Below are 18301 nucleotides of genomic sequence, written 5' to 3'. Positions count from 1 at the left end.
TGACACCACTCGAATAAAACATTTTCCCCGCCAAATCAGAATTTTTCTCTGTCAGGCATTGTCGCGCCATCGCTCATGTGTCATGAAATTGCGATCAAAGGCAGAGAGAAAGTTGTAAGAAAAATACGTTGCTTGTGTATATTATGAATTCATATTATTAGAATAATTTTGACATGAAGTGATGTTAAGAAAAATAAATAAGACACCGAGATCACTTTCGTTGCGTCATAAAGTTCCCGCTTGCAATCTTTGTGACGTCATACACTCTTTGTTCTTATACATTTGACATTTTCAAATAGAGAGATGGACTTTATCGGCTGATACCATACATCTGAGAACTGTATCTGAAGCAAATCACTGGTCTCCATGAAGGCTCCTATCGCCATCCTTGAATTTAAATGCTCTGTTGCCATGGTCATCTTACCAATATATTTGTACACCGGTCACAGTGCCAACCAATTAACACTGAACTCACAGAATACCGTGCTTTTCTTAACCAATAAGAGCCACCTATCATTAGAAACAAGTCGTTCAAATTGCCATGAGTACATAAACAAGTGAACTCACCGCGTCCGTTCTAAATGTTGATATTTTTCGTGTTTTTTGTGTTTCTGCTGCTGTAAAAAGTTATTGTTTTGTTTTGTTGTAGTTTTTGTTGCGTATATATTCCGATTAAAAAAATGCTCAAAGTACAGAAATTGATAATAGAATGTCAAACATAAACGAAAATTGAATTACACATCAACTCAAAAATTAAACGAACCGTTTAAAGCTTATCTTTCTGTATTCACATTGAAAGAATATTTTTATTCCCTAACTTTCATTAATTGCAGATTATTTTGAATTCGATGCATCGATACCAACCCAGAGTTCATATCATCAAGAAGCGGGACAATTCTTCAACGGTAGTCAGTCTTCAAAATGAAGAGTGTCGTTCTTTTGTCTTTCCCCAGACTATGTTTACTGCAGTTACGGCTTACCAGAACCAGCTGGTAAGTTACACCATTGTCAACTGTGTGGAACACCGGTATGGTTCGAATTATGTAATCATGTCTCTGTGTCACCATGTTTCTGTTTCTGTCTCTATCTTTTTGTCTGTCTGTCTGTCTGTCTGTCTGTCTGTCTGTCTGTCTCTCTCTCTCTCTCTCTCTCTCTCTCTCTCTCTCTCTCTCTCTCTCTCTCTCTCTCTCTCTCTCTCTCTCTCTCTCTCTCTCTCTCTCTCGTCCTACTACGATATTTTCCCGCAAATATCAAGTTGGTTTCGAATCACTGCTCTACCCACTCCATGTTGCTGCTGTATGTTGAGGATGTATTCGACCATATCAAAGCTTAGTATACTATCACAACATTGCTTTCAGTATGTTGAAGGAACTTTGTGAGAGAAACTTTGCCAATCAATGAGTTAACGATGACCGGTGATGAGCTCTTGGCAGACTGTCTCTTTTTCGACTGGTATCCCTTGGATACGGTATTCATATCCCCGGTAGCGGCATCTCTGTGTCTTACAAAATATCGTCCAATTTTATTCCCATTTCCTTTACATTACCCCTTTTAGGCAATGAATAAGCTCTATCATATAGTCTGTGCTTGATAATTATGACATCCCATAGTGACGCATACCTGCAGTAAAAACATCCGCCTCGGATTTCAAACTTTAACTGCCATTTCCTACAGACCTCTTTCAAAATTACAACGTGCTTGTCATGTGATGATGGCACTTGGAACAAACTTTCCTATCGTATTTATAGCTTGATATTAGGTTCAGTTTTCACATATTTTTCAATGCTGCGTCCATTGAATAACACGTTCATTTCGCAACTGCCCACTGTGCTTGCAAAACTCTGTTCTGTGGCGGCCATGTTTTGGGGGCCTACCCCGTCCTAGAAATAATTGCATTTCCACACCCACGATATGTATCTTACGCCGATGTAGTAACAATCAGACTACCATGTCTTGGTTGGCAGGAAAAGAATGAGAACACATTTTAAGAAACTAGAATTGCAAAAATTAAGTGAGATGAATGTTTAGGTTCTTCCTCTACGTGGTAGCAATCAAGCAAACATTTCTTGGTAAGAGCAACGATGAAACACGTGCTCAACTATGAAAATCACAAAATAGAGAGAAACAGTCGCTTATAAGGTTCTAAGGTTTATAACGACAGTTGCTTTATGTAGACAGCCTTGTCATCTCAGCTTGTCTTCATTTCTACGCTGCTCAGAAGAATTATGGCGATACTTGCTCAAGTTATCTGCAGTGCCCCTGGAATTATACGCAAAATGTGAATAAAAAGATAAAACAAATATCTATCCGTTTTATCTGGGCAGTAATTGCTTCCAAATATTTGGAATTTCTGGGGTATTTTGCAATAATTTTGGTCGTTTTATTATTATTATTATTTTTTGTAATGCGGTCTTTTCAATATAATTGTAGTAAATATGTATGTTCTAAAGATTTTTATTGATTTTATTAGTCATATATTGTGTTCACCTGTTTCAGTCATGTATAATCAAGGTTGGTAAATATCCGAAAGATAATTTTTCAATGGCCTTCCCTCCCAACCCTCCTCCCCACAGCATCCGATGCCCAGTTCAGACCCACTTTTAATGCGATATTTTGCAGAAATGAACGCTAACGACTGATAACACGTGATGTAGATTTCCCCCATGTTTACACACTGCCACTTATAGGGCGGCATTTCTGGTTTGTCACTTTCATTGTTCGAGAAATGGCTCTACCGATGACGCACTCTTTACTTTGCAACGTCGAGAGACACTCAGCAGGGTGATTTCTGAATGGAAAAAATGATAAAAATATTAAATTGAAATACTAAAAGTCGATTACTGTTGAGAGTATAAATTTGTGGTGGAATAATGCTATTTGTTTGTTTGTTTCGCATTACCTGGTTTCAATTTTGCGTGGCTAATATCGGCAAAGAGGGATATTAAAGGTTGGCCTGGATATATGGGGCAATAAATCACTGTGTCTTGTCCAGCGTTATCGAAAGGCTCTCGACTTAGTACATATTTGTTTTTGTCTGTGTACACAGTCGCAGCCACGATAAATGCACATGAGAACATCTATAGTGTTTATTTTTGTGAAATTCTCCGATCGTAATGGTTGCCCGCATTAGGTTTTTGTGCGTTTATCGACCGGCAAAATGCATGCGAAGTACTCGCCGGCGTTATCAATTTCTTGTGTGTGTGATATGAAACGAAAACACACAATTGTTGGCCCGCGATAATAGCCCCATTTAGCCATTTATACGACCAGGGGAAGCCCTGACCTCCAACCCTTATCCAACTGCCTGCTAGATGTTTATGTCGTCCGTCCCCTGCCCTTCGTGCTCTGGTTAGCGTCGAGACGAAAATACGCGCTATTCAGGAAACTCTGAAAATAAACTTCTGGTCGGGACAGAGTTAGAATTTTATGAGTCTTTAAGTAATATCATGTGACCTTCCGCTGGCGTTTGTACTTTTCGCGTTTGCTAAGTTCGCAACTGTAACCATATTGATTCAACGTCATGCATATTAATTGTTCATCATTTTATCCTGTTACGTGTTTATATGTGCCAGGTAGGAACTGGCCACAGTCATTTTTTATACCGCTTCAGGTATGACTTCCAAAAAAGGAGAGACAAAGTTCGTATCAGAAGCTCTAACTGGCATACATCAGACACTGAGTTTTATGAGTGTCAAACTTTATCTGCCGTATAAAGAATGTACCATCAGATTTGCCCCCTTACTACTTATTGGAGATTTCTCCGAAATAATTTGAGATCGAAATCGGAGAAAAATAAAACATACGCGCCAAAGTGAATTACGACTCTTTTTCTTGATTTGGAACCGCCAGGCGAGGCCGGTGCGACCGATAACGGCGCTGGAGATCGAGGCATTACTTCCACCGACGACATCTCGGCAGATTATCGAAATTATAGGTTTGCCACAAGTCTTTGTGACAATTTGCGAGAGTAACGAATTAATCAGACTAGACGTATCTAACCCCAATAGACAAATGTCAATTTCTCTCCTTATCAAAATACATAAACCTACACGCTATCTCCAATCTTTGTCTAATATCCTAAGCAATCCGTCAAAATCCACCAATATTTCTCTTTACGATTGAAGCGTCCCCTCAGTCTCTGCTTTATCGGCCTCATTACAACCCGTCACACCAGGGGACATATAAATCGCCCAAAGCCCCTGCTTGATATTGCAAGACCCACGTGTGTGGCTTGACTTTTTGTGACACGGAGAAGACAAAAAAAAATGGCAAAATCTGGTCCCGGTGGAAATTGACAAACAGGCGAGAGGCAGTGTACAGTAAGAAAAGAAAAAAGAATATTAAATCACGTCTCCATCATAAAGTTCACAGACACGCTGAAGAAATAAATTAATTCCAGAGAAAAAAACCGCGATTTTCGAACCAAACAAAGACAATGCATACAGACCTGTCAGATAAACAGATGATCTAATGTTACAGATCTTGGGATAGTTCGCCTCTGATGTCAGATGGCAGTGTGTATGAGCATTCTAAAATCAGAATATAATCTACGAAAAATTATACCATTGCTCGTCCCCTAGTCGTATTTGCAGCAAAAAACCAGTGCAAACTCTATTGTTCTTTTAATTACTGTATTTGTTGGTGAAGCCCCTTAGTACAATTAGTGACACAAATTGGCACCTCCCATGTCAATTTATTGGCGAAATTTTCCTGTTTCACAGGTTTTCTACGATTTTTAAGATATTCCTTCATTTAATAATAGAAAAGACTTTTGTTATTCAATGACAGAAAGGATTTTAATATAAAAAAATCGATTAAAAATGATGCCACCTATTACTTCACTTGTGGGCTATGTCAAATAAACAAACTGTTTTGAAAGAAATTTATTGCAACTGACTCTTGTATCTAACGCCAAATGTTTCTGTTGGACAAAAAAATCAAGTAAAATCACGGCTTATTGGTAATTTCAACAGCCCGAGAGATTTTCCTCGTGTCCAGGTATTAATACCGCTATTAAAATGTGCAATCTGTCCGAGGTCGTATTTTTTACTCTTTTTGACCTGCCGTCATTTTGAGGGATTCGGCTTGTCAGACACTTCACTCGAGTCGGGTGCGATGAAAGAGCGTCGTCAGGGAGCGGTGTTTGTCGGAAGTTAAAGACGGGGTCAGGGGTGAGCCGCGGTGACGTGTCGCTTGTCTCCGCACCTTGTCACTTGAACCTGTCAAGGTCAGAAATGACAAGCCCCGGGAAACAGCCACCCAGACGACGGAGACAAGCGCGCCGGAATGAAACACCAAAGCTAGTACACTCCATTCGTCCCCCTCATTTCGCTCTCCCTATATATACAACCGTTCCTATACGCTGTACTCATTACATCAGTCCTTGTCGCTCTGTGTCCGGGATAAGAGTGATGGTGTCGGTGTCTGATGGGTTAAACCATGTTATTCATTTATCATGACAGCGACTGCCAAACAACACCGTTCCATTTCGCTATCGTTGATCGTATCGTTAACGACACATACACACCCCCACCGCCAGACCATTACAGCCGGTTCCGAGCGAGAGAGAAAAACGAAACGGTTTCTTTGAATTCTCCACAAGTCCGAGAGAGACCAGAGAATCGAAACCGACCCAGCAAGAGTAATTCCCCATTTTGTGACATACGATCGAAGACGAAATAACGATGAGGCGAAAATTTTCAGGAAAAGCCAGGTTTTGTTCGAGCGGTGAGTGCACCATGCGTCGAAGCCGATCCAATTTTCGAGATAAAAATCAGCTAGCTACCCAGTCGCCTCCTGCCTCAAGTGATGAAGTGTGATTTTCTTGGCTATTTCACGAGCGATTTGTATCACCAACTGACAACCCCCTTTTTTCAGAAGCATGAGTTTGTCACGGTGTATGTTGGAAGAATCCCTCCAGGGTCAAGGACTTTAGAGAAGAAATTAACGCCGTTCTTAACAACCCTGTGAAGAATTATGATCATAATTTCGATAAGATATTAAATAATTTGTATTCCACATTCACCATCACTGTCGTGTGCTAATGAACAACCCGTGAAGGCAATTTAAAGTTATCATATACAAAATGTTTTTTTCTCAGCTCTGTGACTGGTTTCGGTAAAAAATCAAATATTTCGAGAAAATAATGATTATGTATATGTAAGCGTTCTTGACAGCATGTGTGGTTGGTTAATCAGTGGTCCCAAGGAGATAATCGGAGACTTTGTGTGTTCCATTTTAGCATACAGCTTTTGAGACCAAACAGAAAGAGAAAAGATTAGATGACGAAAGTTCCAACTTAAAATGAGACGCAAAAACAAAAAAAAAAAACGTCGGCAATAAATTAGGTTTACTGGCCGTAAATCATGCCCGCTTTGAGCATTTGAGAGCCTAATTCGCTCAGTCGGAATTCGAAGGATATTTTTGACGTATCGAAATTCTCCGTGCGGGACATGGCTAATATTCGATTTTGAGAACGAAATGGTCAAATGTTCACAATAAAAAGAGGCTCAGTCGCGAAACGAAAAAATTTCGTTCATTCATTTGCAGCCTTGTCATGTGAAGGTTATCTGTCTTATAAGCGTAATTCTGAAGCAATATTTAATGATTCAGAAGTTAGAAGCCATAACAAAGTACTTGTACCAGAAATATTTCATCATTTCTATCCCACGACCTGTTTCAACTAACGGAATTTTCTAGGTGTTAGAACGATGACATTCTGTAAAAGATACTACAGTTTCCTCATATTTACAGGGAGAAATCGGTTTCAACTAAGTATGTCTGACAAACAGTGATATTGGTCGTTGAAACTTTCTTTGTATTCGTTACTTTGCTTCTTTGTATTTCCCTCATTTGCTCTCAAGAGCCGTTACATTTATTTTCCCAAGTCGTCACATTTACTTTCCCTGCGTGATTACCTTTATTTCATGTCATTTTTTTCCAATCTGGAAAGACGGACGTTTGGGCCTGAAAAGTATATAACAACGTAAAATACACGTACAAGGTTCGAGGCGTCCCGTCGCTTGAGTCTCGTTACATACTGAGTAGCCATTCTGTGATTTCAAAATAAACTTAACGCAAATCCCTGTGTTCTGACACGCAGATAACTCGCTTGAAGATTGACAGCAACCCCTTCGCCAAAGGTTTCAGGGACTCATCTCGCTTAACGGACTTAGAAAGGTGAGAAATTTACGTCTTTTCGCTAAATACCTATAGAGTCAGTCAGTGGCCACACGACGGCCGACCCCAGCAGTGCCGACGCTCGCAGGCTCCCCTGGGTGACGTAAATAAATGCCGAATCGCCAGTTTCTGGTCCCCCTAAGCGCATCCTAATAAGACAGGTCCTTGGTGTATTCCTTTTGCTAATGTTTATCCTTCTAAGTGAGCATTCCATCTTTTTAACTCTGAAGTCAAACAAATATTGCCATTTGCTTTTTATAGTACGTGGCGATACGCAGTAGAAAGTGCGCGACAACTGTCATATAATCCCCCCTTTAACAATACCTTCAAGTACCAGTAGCGAAAGTTGCCAACAGAACCCCGTTGGCGGCAGCGGGGATTTCCTCCATAAATTTTCCTGTCGTTCCGCTATCGCGAGTCGGAGTCTCCACGGACCATACTTTTTCTTATTGGATTTGCGAAAACTTCACATGGGCACATCAATCGTCCTACGATGACTTGAAAAAAAAAAACGTTCACAATTTTTTAAAGCGAAGAGCAAATCTCTTCGCCGTAGGATGGCCTTTGGTGGTATTTAAGGGGCGGAAAAAACGAACGTAGGTTTTAGCAGAAAGGAAATGTTAAAAAACGACAGCCAAGCTTAGATTGGGGGATTTGGTTAAATCTTATGCCGCTCCATTGTGAGAGACAGCTGTCTGACGTGACCGCAGTGTTTAGTGCTTCTTGCCTATTGTGTTTTCAAGAGCCCCCGCCTCGGGGCAGCCAGCCTCTTTTACAAATTAAAACCGTGCATACCGTTGCCTGTATGAAAAAAAAAGACCTCCGTGCATCCGATCATGCAGACTGGTGATGGAATTGACTTCTCGCTAATAGCTGGCTAATTATTTTGTTTCCTATCACGCCGACACGTGATCGGAAAACATACACCGAGGCAGGTTCAGCCATCACGGTGGGTGAATAATAAACTAATAAATCGCCAACTACGTAATTTGAAGTTTCCGCTGATTATGCAAGCCTACAGATCCCTAGATAGCACCATCCTTCCACCTTGATTTCAACCATCCACAAGTCCTACACGTGAAACAAGAACACCGTTTTCATTTATGAGTTAATTAAATCACTAACGGTCATCCGCATTATCGTACGAAAATTTTACAACTGTGAACAACTTAATTGAAAGTGCAGCTTCCTTCATCCTGTTAATTTTGGAACAGCATTCGACGAAGCAATTTGTTGTTGTCAAACATAAATCCTTCGACGAAAAAAAATTAGATTTCTCCATGGCGACGTTTAAGTGGATGTCAACGAAGTGAAACTATATTTACCCAGAAAAAGAGCTGCGGACGAGCCAAAGATGAATTATGAGTTTTCGTTGAGATTCATTGATAAGAGACAGTTGCACGGAGAAATGGGAATTAAACAATTTCTACTGTCATGGCATTTTATCGCCAACTGTCTTTTATCTGTCGGTTTCATCGGCTGTGTTTGTACCCTCAACTTACAATCGCAGAATTTCAATTTTACCAATGTCCATTCCACTGGGATTACAGGTATATGATTGGCATATATGGAAATATGACGTCCCATCTTTTGTAACCCTTTCAATTTGCTATATTGCTGCTTGGCCCAGAGGACTACTTATATATCACTTTATGCATTTGCAGACGCTGTGCTTCTTTCATGATTTTCTAACAGGGGGACTTTTAGCGGCTATTAAGGTCCATGGGGCGTGCCAAGCGGCTATTAATATAGCATTAATAAGTAAAATCAATGCTTTTTCCCGTATACATCTATATGCTTCCGTTTATTACCAGGGTGATACGTATATTTCTTCTCTCTCTGGCTGCATTTTAGTATATTTACTCGAGGAGCCGTCTCCCAGGATGTATGAGCAGAAAACTGATAGCATGTCCGACCATTATGACAAGGTTACAAGCCAGCGATTCAATTTGTAGATTTCATTTCAACGATCACTTTCATAAACTAACGCGTTAGGGTATTAATATTGCGTGTCACACAGTCACTTTGGAAATCAGGGAGCGTTGTTCGTCCATGTCACGAATAGATTTCTCGCTTTCCCACATTGGCTCTTACATCACGATCCACAGTTTACTTTATGGATTAAGAAAGTGCGTGCGTTTTATTCATTCGCGCGCGGCTCTGAATGGCGATGAAGAGTAAATCACAGATCATTCTGCCTCGCCTCTGACTCATGCCAAATATTTTTTCACTGATGGAGAAAACCTGAAATCTCGCACTGACTGGTTTCTCTTCCCTCCTGTTTCCCCTGCATGTGCCCAGGGTTCACCGGGAACCATTCACTTACAGCAGTTTATCGCTGAAAAATTGAATAATCCGATGGCTGGAACAAAAGCGGCAGTAATTTCCGTCCGTATTTACATTAACTCAATACTGTAAAAAGCGGGCCTATATACACTACACGGAAAGAATGAGAGCGAAACGTGATTCCAAGCTAACCGCAGGGCCTGATAAAAAAACTCGAGAGCCTCTCAAAAATACTCGAAAGCTTTTACCCGATTTCACAAAACAGCGTGATGATGTACTTAGGACAAATACGCCGTTCCTGACTCATCTTGCCTTCCCGTCTCTTTGCGAGGAGAGATTTCATGGTTTTCTGTCCTACCTTCCACGCTTCCTGATTGCTCAATTTGCCGTCAGCAACGGATTCTTGGACTGATCCCCGCTCCGGGGCTATTTGACGTGCGCGCTCGTCTTCTCGAGTGCTCCTGTCGAGTGATTCAGAGAGCTTCGCGATGGTTGTTGTCGAAGGCACTAGAAAGATGTTAGAACTTAAAAATCAAACTCTTGGTTTCCCTGATGTTTGACAGTCCGTTACGTGCTTTGATATACTTAATAATTAAATTTACACCACTATTCTCACCCACCATTCTCTTTTTCGCTCTCAGGCAAGGAATCTTTGTAAAGAGCAGATTTCAAAATGCTCTATACGCATAGCATCATACAAAAAACACTATACAATATACACATGCATAAAAACTCACATGCGAGCGATCGTACACAAACATAGCAACGGCTACACGCATAAACATTTAGCCATCAGGAAGGAAATATCAAAAAAAAACAGCCAATAAAAATAGATAATCATCAAATGGTTCAGAATTCGCACAATAGAAATCGAATCTTTTTTTTTTCATTACAAGTACATATTTTTCCAATTGATACAGTACTTGATGGAGAAACAGATAGGAATATCTCAGGGACAAATATAATATTTGGATAATTGAAAACAAAGAAGTATAGTTTAGGGCCAGATTACCATGAGACATCTTGAAAGCGCAAATATCATTTAATAATCTTTTTTTCATTAGGTTGCTTCACGACCTTAACCTCCAGACGAAATGTTCGCTTGCGGCAAAGTATTAAGGATATTGTACGATACTCTTACCAGGAGAGAGGGAAGCTGGCGTTATTAAACAAGGGAGATTTTTAACATTCAAATCCGAGACAGTGTTCAAAACATCAGCGCAATGTTAGTGTGTTTATACTCTGACCGTTCCTGTTGATTTTAACAAGGGCTTGTAAAGCCACATTCCAAGTTTTCATGAAACGATTCGAACGAATTAAAAATACTATATTTCATTTCGACGGCCTGACAGCTCCCTGTCGTATGTTTCCTACCCAGCAAATACGAAGAGACTTCACAATTCATCAAATTTGACCGGATGACCCCGAAAGGGGCGAACTTTGTGACCAGGCCCGCCCGTCAACGAGCGTTGCTGTTGCGAACGCGGCGTGTCCGGGATGCCAGTGTTTCAACATGTCGCCCCCCGAGGCAATTAGCAATCCATCAGGACCCGCTTCTGGGACAAACCCTCAAAGAAAAAAACACACTGTGTAGCATCGGTCTTCCATGGGTCAGACGGGCTCTCAGTAATTTACAATGCGTCGGTTTTGGACCGTGATGAAAAGTTACAACGCCGTATGCACTGCATGCATCTTTCATGACAGCCAACGCTGATTACGATGGTGTTTATGTTCAAACTGAAAGCGGTGGGCTTGTAAATTAAATGGGAAAATAGTTAGAATACTGTCGCCGGTGCCAGACCATCGCCAACTGTATCGATCATTCAATCTGCCTTATGTCTACCCATTCCTTTCCAATAGCTTTTTCCCGGTTCATACTCATTGGCTGTAATCTAAGGTTACGTGCACTACTGGACGCAATCAATATCTTTCATTAACATACCTTGTCATGCTGACGACACCGACCCCTACACGCCTCAAATTTAACAGTAAATTCCTATGTAACGAACGTATACATGCATACATACATACATACATACATACATACATACATACATACATACATACATACATACATACATACATACATACATACATACATACATACATACATACATACATACATACATACATACATACATACATACATACATACATACATACATACATACATACATACATACATACATACATACATACATACATACATACACACATACACACACACACATACACATACATACATACATACATACATACATACATACATACATACATACGTTGTATGCATGCACATCAGATACACCTTGTGTTTCTTGCTTTTCTTTTCATACAGAGAGAGCTACTCAGTAAACTGTGGATATAACATGGATATACATGTATTTGAAATGATTAATGCCCAACCAATCTGATATTTGAACTGAACTTCTATAGTTCTCTCTAATGCCACTGGTGCGACTATGCCCACTGATTTCATATTCCTCGTTATTCTCAAGTTGCACATCGCATGTCACCTGCAATAGATGCCGAGTTGCATAATTTATTAGTCGACCAGTGCTCGGAGAAAATGTATTGCTTTACGTTGAAACGCCTTCCAACCACGTTTACTGAAACATGCCCATCTTTTCTCCCCATTACTCCGTAGAAACCTCGATTGGCACTCTCTTCCGCACATAAGGTAGGACCATACGGGCAACATTTTACCGCATATGCACCCAGACAAACTTTCTACTGCTGGTTGAAGTCAGTGTCCGCGTGACAGGGCGATTAACCTACGCATATACACGGGGACCGTGGCATATACGATATCGAACTAAAGGCAGCATTTGCAGAACTATGGCATTTCATTTTCTTTTTACTTTTCATACTCGGCTCAACCATGAACATGTAGTATCGTATTTGTCTTTCTTTCCTGGTCGAGCATAAATCAGTGGAAAACTACCATATCTATTTGACTTTTAGATTTTGGTGTAAATGTACTGAATAAAACGTGAACGCACATTGTCAATGTCGACTGGCGTTGTACATCCAGAGTGCAGATGTTTTTCAACTTAGGAACAAGTATATACGCGATAAATAAGCTTGTACATACTTTTGCCAATTCACTGGCAGTACATATAACATTCTACAGCCAGCTACCAGAAAAGACGAGCCAGTGTTCAAACATACACTAGACAACAAAATCGTTAACATACATGTATGCAAAGCGCTCGATAAAATACTCGAAATATTTAACTACCGAGCTTGAAGCGATGACACGCAATTTAAGTCGAATATTATTGCGAAAGCTAGGTACATAGATTGAGGATTTTGCACTCGAAAGTTTTACCGACAAAAGACAAAATTTCACCTTTGCCTAGAACCCATACAAGTAACAGAATGAACTGTAGAATTTTGAAAGTTGCCATTTTGCTGTATGCAATGCGTGCAGACGTTTTCTATATTGGTTTGTGTTTGACGACAACAAAGCGTAACGCATATTATTAACTACCATGTCATCGGTCTTTCTTCAATGAAATGGCGTAACACATGGAAACAGAGATGTCGCTGACATTTCATTTTGATGATTGCCCTATGTGTTAAAGTTATAACCAGTAATAATCGTTGGAATGTAACTATATTATGAGTGCCGTGGTCGGTATGCGAATCTAACTTCAACTGTACAGTCGTAATTCAATAATTTTTCACTTTAACTGAAAGGTCAATCTTGCTTTTATTCAACACGACGACACCACGCTTATCGTGCGTTCTAGTGCAGTTTTAAGTGGCTCAAGGTATTCAATGGGTCCCTGAAAACGTTTCGGAAACAAAATAACGTAATATAACAAATGCGCGTATCGCGAGATTTTTTCAGGAGTAAAAAAAGTGCTGTCCCATGAGTTTGCCCGCCGTCCCGTCAGCCTCTGTAGAGTGAGCAAGATATCAGACCTCTGCGTTGTTCTCTTCGGTTGTTAAGAATCGATCACGTATCCGCTAGCTACGAGGCAAAGTTATCTCCAATCCCGGTACATAACCCTCCTTAATTAAGATAAGGCCAGAGAGCGATCACTCTTCTTTGGGGCTAACGACGCACGAGATAGCAGTCTTTTTCTCCTCTGGCGCGTATTTCTGGGTAGTTCGATTCCCCCGCCCGCATTTAGCTCCAGGTAAATGCACGTGGGTAAACAGTTCCTGAGAGTTCTTGATTTCGATAAAAGGGGGAAAGAAAAATGGAAACATCGTCGAATTACCGCATGGGTTACCCATCATGCATCATTTAGTGATTAGAATATCAATTTTCATTAGTTTGAATCGTCGCTCTGGGCTCACACAGTCTCTCTGTACCCATTTAGAGATCTCTTCTTTCCTATGAAAGCAGATAGTCGTTGGTATTACTTTTTTGCGAGATCAAAGCGAGACATCGTATACAGTACATTACGTTGCTTTTTTTTTGTTCAGTAGCAGGAATAAGTAATCTTGAGACCGTGATGCCGTAGAGAGAGAGAGAGGCAGTCTACAACTGGAATTCAGTGACTGGCAACAGTCTGATGTTTACCTCATTGTAATCTGCGCAAAGAGAGAGAATCAACAAACCGTTTATCCTCACCTGGTCAGGAAATTGCATTTCGCTTTCACATTGTTGTTAATGTTTTATCGTTTCTTACAAGTACTTGATACAAATTGAAAGTAAATCCGCAAAACGAGAAAATAACGTGAAAATTACAAGTCACGCCGAAAACAAGCGCATTCTGCTTTTTCGTGTAATGGTCTTTTAGTGAGTTTGAGTTGTAGCAGCCTAGCTGACATTTCTACTGTCCAATTTTTAACCTGTACTTATCGAGCCCTTTGCCGAGTTTGTCAATCAAGCGATCGTAATTGCACAGCGAAGTTAGATTTCTTCTATCAGCAAAGGGGAAATAGATTTCCAAAGATGTCCCTTCACTTGAGCATCATTATCCTTCCTAGGTTACATCTGATAGGCAATATCATGTCCTCGTCATTGTCTTCTCTGACAGTTATCGCTGAAATTGCATGCGCAGGCGCGATAGCATCGCTGACGCCTGATATTAATCCTCATTTTGGACATGTCAGATGAGCGTAAAGTTTATCCCACCAGAAGAGCTCTGAAGTAGGAAAAAGAGTGATATTTTGTCTGATTTTGCATCCAATACCTTTCGCCATTATTAAGGCTTTCGAAACAATGTTCCATTTACGGTCTATAGATAGAAATGGGAGGGGTATAAAAAATCGATGATTTTGAAATATTTCGGTTAAAAAGGGAAGAACTTACTTTCACTGCCTTTGTAGAGGCGGAGTCTGTACACAGATCAAGTCGTGTATCACTGGCGGTTTCGGAAAGTGTTTCATTGTTTAACACCAAAAAATGTCTAACTTTAAAACTAAATAAAAAAAAACTGCCCCTTAACTTGCCATCGATTAGTTAACTATCAATCGGGTGTCTTTTGTCGTTTCTTTGTTATTTTCAATTGTCGTATTCTGAACGACTAATATGTTTGAGCAGTTTTCCCGTTGCTATGTGCTTTAATGCTGATTCCACCTGTCATGTGCGTATATATAGTTTCTGAGTCATCTGCGCATCGGCGGCCATATTTCGGGACGTACCCTAAATTTAGTTTGTTTAACTGACTTTTGCGCAATCATTGTAAGAAACCATTGCCTGTCCGCCTGAAAAAAGCAAGAGTTAAAACGGAAAATAAAAACCAAGGTTACGGTAATCCTTCTCGAATTTGAATGATAAGTATATATTGTTCACTTTCAGGTCTGTTTTTAACAAAATTTAAACGCCCTTGTCTCTTTTCAGCTTCTTTCCAAGAGATACAGTGGAGAACTTAATTCACGAACACACGTATGCAAGATCACCAATACGAGCGTATGAAGAACACGAATTCGATGCGGAAAACAACACGACAAATGTAAAGGGAGATGCGATAGGTCAGTGAAATTCAAAAACGTAGTTGAGAAATTAATTTTTGTCGCAGGTCACCCCAGAGAAAGCACGCATGCGCTGATTGTATCTGCAAGGCCCACAAATCTTCGCGGTGACAGGGTGTACGCGTTGTCGTGCCTTGCTATAAAACTGTCAACGACTCAACAAAGGCGAAGACTTGTCGCTTTGCATATATTCTACAGACTTACAACAAGCCTTAAAGAATGAAAATCGGGAATGGTATTCCGAGCTTAGAGAAAGTATCTTTCGGGTTTCCCTACAAATGACAAAGAGATCAGCGATTATACAGCATACATACGATTGTAAATAGAATCATCCTTGAAAGTGAATAAAATTGGTGTTGATTGGTCGACAAATACTAAGATTCTGCAGTTTTAGCCTCAATTTAAAAGCTGTGACGACATATAGCCGTCTTTCCCTTTCATTGTTGTGTAAATGTTATCTGGGCGATCGACTTTTAACAGCATTTTATTTTCCACTCTCATAAAAGAGTGTTGACGCACCAGACAACCGACCTACATCATCTCGACTGCTTTCTGGACGGTACTTATTCACGTCAACACAACAACTGCCTACAAATGGCATACTTTAAGCACGACAAACACAAGAACACCGAGGAATTCCTATGTTTAATATTACAACCCGCTTTCTTTACTGTCTTTCAGGGACCAATAACACTTTACCAATGTCAGCAGCTGGCACAATACGCGTGCCAGTACCGTCTCGGGTGGCACTGTCGCCGGTACACGGACTCTCCATGTTCCAGCCGCTGGGCTCGCCGTCGGCGTACCCGGTCATGTCGACGGTGTCAACGACCAGCAGCCCGGCGCTGTCCACACCCATACCTCACCCGGTAGCCGGACCGCTGCGCTACAACAGACTGCTACCCTCGCACACGTACCAATCACTGCAGCTCCAGAGATACCACCGACTTTTCTCACAGGGACCATACGCATCGTTTCAATCACTCAGGCCGACGTCTGTCATGACACCCTTTGTGTGACTTCAGAGGACACACAGTTGGCTCCGCAGCATCTTTCCTGTACAGTGGACCGATTTTGTTTGTAATACATCAAACATGTCTGATTTGTCTCGAACTTGTTTTCAACTGTTTTATTCCACATAGTTGATCTTGTTTAGACTACCAAATAAATACACGGACAGAAAAACCCAGACAATTTTCAACCGGTTGCCCCCTTATTTACCGCGTCCGTCAGCAGTCCTCAAAAAACAGCTGTGTCAGAGTCATGAACCAATGCCCTTGGTCGTTCGATGGTACCGGCGTCTGACCATGAATTTCCAGACTGAAATTCGACGTCTTAAAAGCGCTGACCATGCGATTACTTCGATGTTGACGATTTATGGACTCTGTGATCAGACAAAGTCATAACATCTTATGGAAGTTTGAAAATCTAGCGATTTCTCCAATGTATAAGAGTTGCGACCTGACGAAGAAGCACCCGTAAACTTGTCCTTCACAACGGGGCTCGTCGTGTACTTTCTTTATTCATGTGACGTAATTCAACTCGAGATTAAAGCAATATCTTCACTTTGTCACGTTCAAACCACAATCAGCCGACAAAACATATCTTAACTTCTGAATTCCATTCGCCAAATCTTTTGCGGCGTTAATGTTTCGGGAACTAAGGTTTGTTTGAGGCAGGCCCCTTCTTTTTTTCCAATATTTCTTACCTTTGTTTTCATTTGCTTTCGAAATCGGAAGAAATCCATAAATTTTGTAAGCTAAAACCGTATTTACGTCCTGAAGTAGACAGTCCACCTCGATAAATTAAAAACTCAGCAATATATTTGTCGTGTAAAAAGTGTTTCCTTGTATCCCAGTTTTCGTTGAGATTTCCATGACCCTAACGATGACGTCACTGTCGAGAGGACGGTGAAATTCTTCCGTAAAAGAAAGAAAAGCATCAATGCAAAGCTGTCTTGGAGCCTTTTGAAAAGCTCCAGCTAAAAAAACACACCCTCATTTTCTCCTACCATCGAGTTTTGTGTATATAATTATTATGAATGCTAGACACAACTCTAGTGATCGCGTGCTTGCTAAGAAAGTCTTCAGTATTTATGATATAAGATAGCAAAGTCTATTGACATTTGCCGTAAACTTTCTTAACTGTCTTGGTTGTAAATTATCTGTTATTTATTGTGAATAAATCCGTTTATCAGACCGATAGTGCTGAAGTTTCACGAGCGTTTTGTTCACTTCGTTCAGAGAGAGAGAGAGAGAGAGAGGGAGAGAGAGAGAGAGAGAGAGAGAGAGAGAGAGAGAGAGAGAGAGAGAGAGAGAGAGAGAGAGAGTTAAACAAGAATCTAAGTTTTTCTTTGGTTAATATACACGCCCGTCTGAAACATGGGTCTTTCTTTCATGACAGTAAACATTCTCATCTCTATCCGAAAGCAACGTGTTTCAAATTTCACTCTTACTAGGGTCTATAAATTTCCGTGAAACGTTTAAAATCTGGCAGACAAAATATTACAAGGTCGTATTGAAACGTTTTCAACCAACGTTTCTTTATTTACATTCAAGTGAGGTAATGTACTCTGCGTAAACTACCTTAGAAGAAAATCAAAAGATGCTTATTTTGAAATAAGATGGTGAACCCAATCCTATTAGCACAGCTGTATTAATTGAGTATAAGTCAACTAATTTTCGAGATTCGGTGTTCAGAAAGTGGATGAACACTAATCTCTCTGCCACGTAATCACTTTTAGACTTTTCCCGGTAATTATATAACGAAATTCGACCCTTTCTCTTTATCCACTGGTTAATTATTCTCTCCGGAAAAAAAAAAAAATCATTACTCATGAATATCACTTTTCATAATTTGACTGATACTACATTACGTAGCCGCGCTGCTTCAGGTGAAAGGACGC

At 40.4% G+C, this 18301-nt stretch overlaps 1 protein-coding gene across 2 annotated transcripts in view; it reads left to right on the top strand.

Moving 5' to 3' along the window:
* LOC139147463 (T-box transcription factor TBX20-like) overlaps positions 1 to 17599 on the top strand; it is a 31148-nt gene extending 13549 nt beyond the window's left edge. The window contains exons 4-8 of one of the 2 annotated variants that reach the window (XM_070718567.1): positions 834 to 992; positions 7103 to 7179; positions 12110 to 12142; positions 15266 to 15396; positions 16078 to 17599. In XM_070718567.1, the coding sequence (XP_070574668.1) occupies positions 834 to 992; positions 7103 to 7179; positions 12110 to 12142; positions 15266 to 15396; positions 16078 to 16415 (738 nt within the window). In that variant the 3' untranslated portion in view covers positions 16416 to 17599. The remainder of the gene's footprint in view (positions 1 to 833; positions 993 to 7102; positions 7180 to 12109; positions 12143 to 15265; positions 15397 to 16077) is intronic. The other variant, XM_070718568.1, reaches the window with a different exon arrangement.
* Positions 17600 to 18301: the final 702 nt, after the last annotated feature.

Source organism: Ptychodera flava, chromosome 13, assembly GCF_041260155.1.
Source record: "Ptychodera flava strain L36383 chromosome 13, AS_Pfla_20210202, whole genome shotgun sequence".
NCBI classification, from domain to species: domain Eukaryota; kingdom Metazoa; phylum Hemichordata; class Enteropneusta; family Ptychoderidae; genus Ptychodera; species Ptychodera flava.
This window is presented reverse-complemented; position numbering and strand designations above follow the sequence as displayed.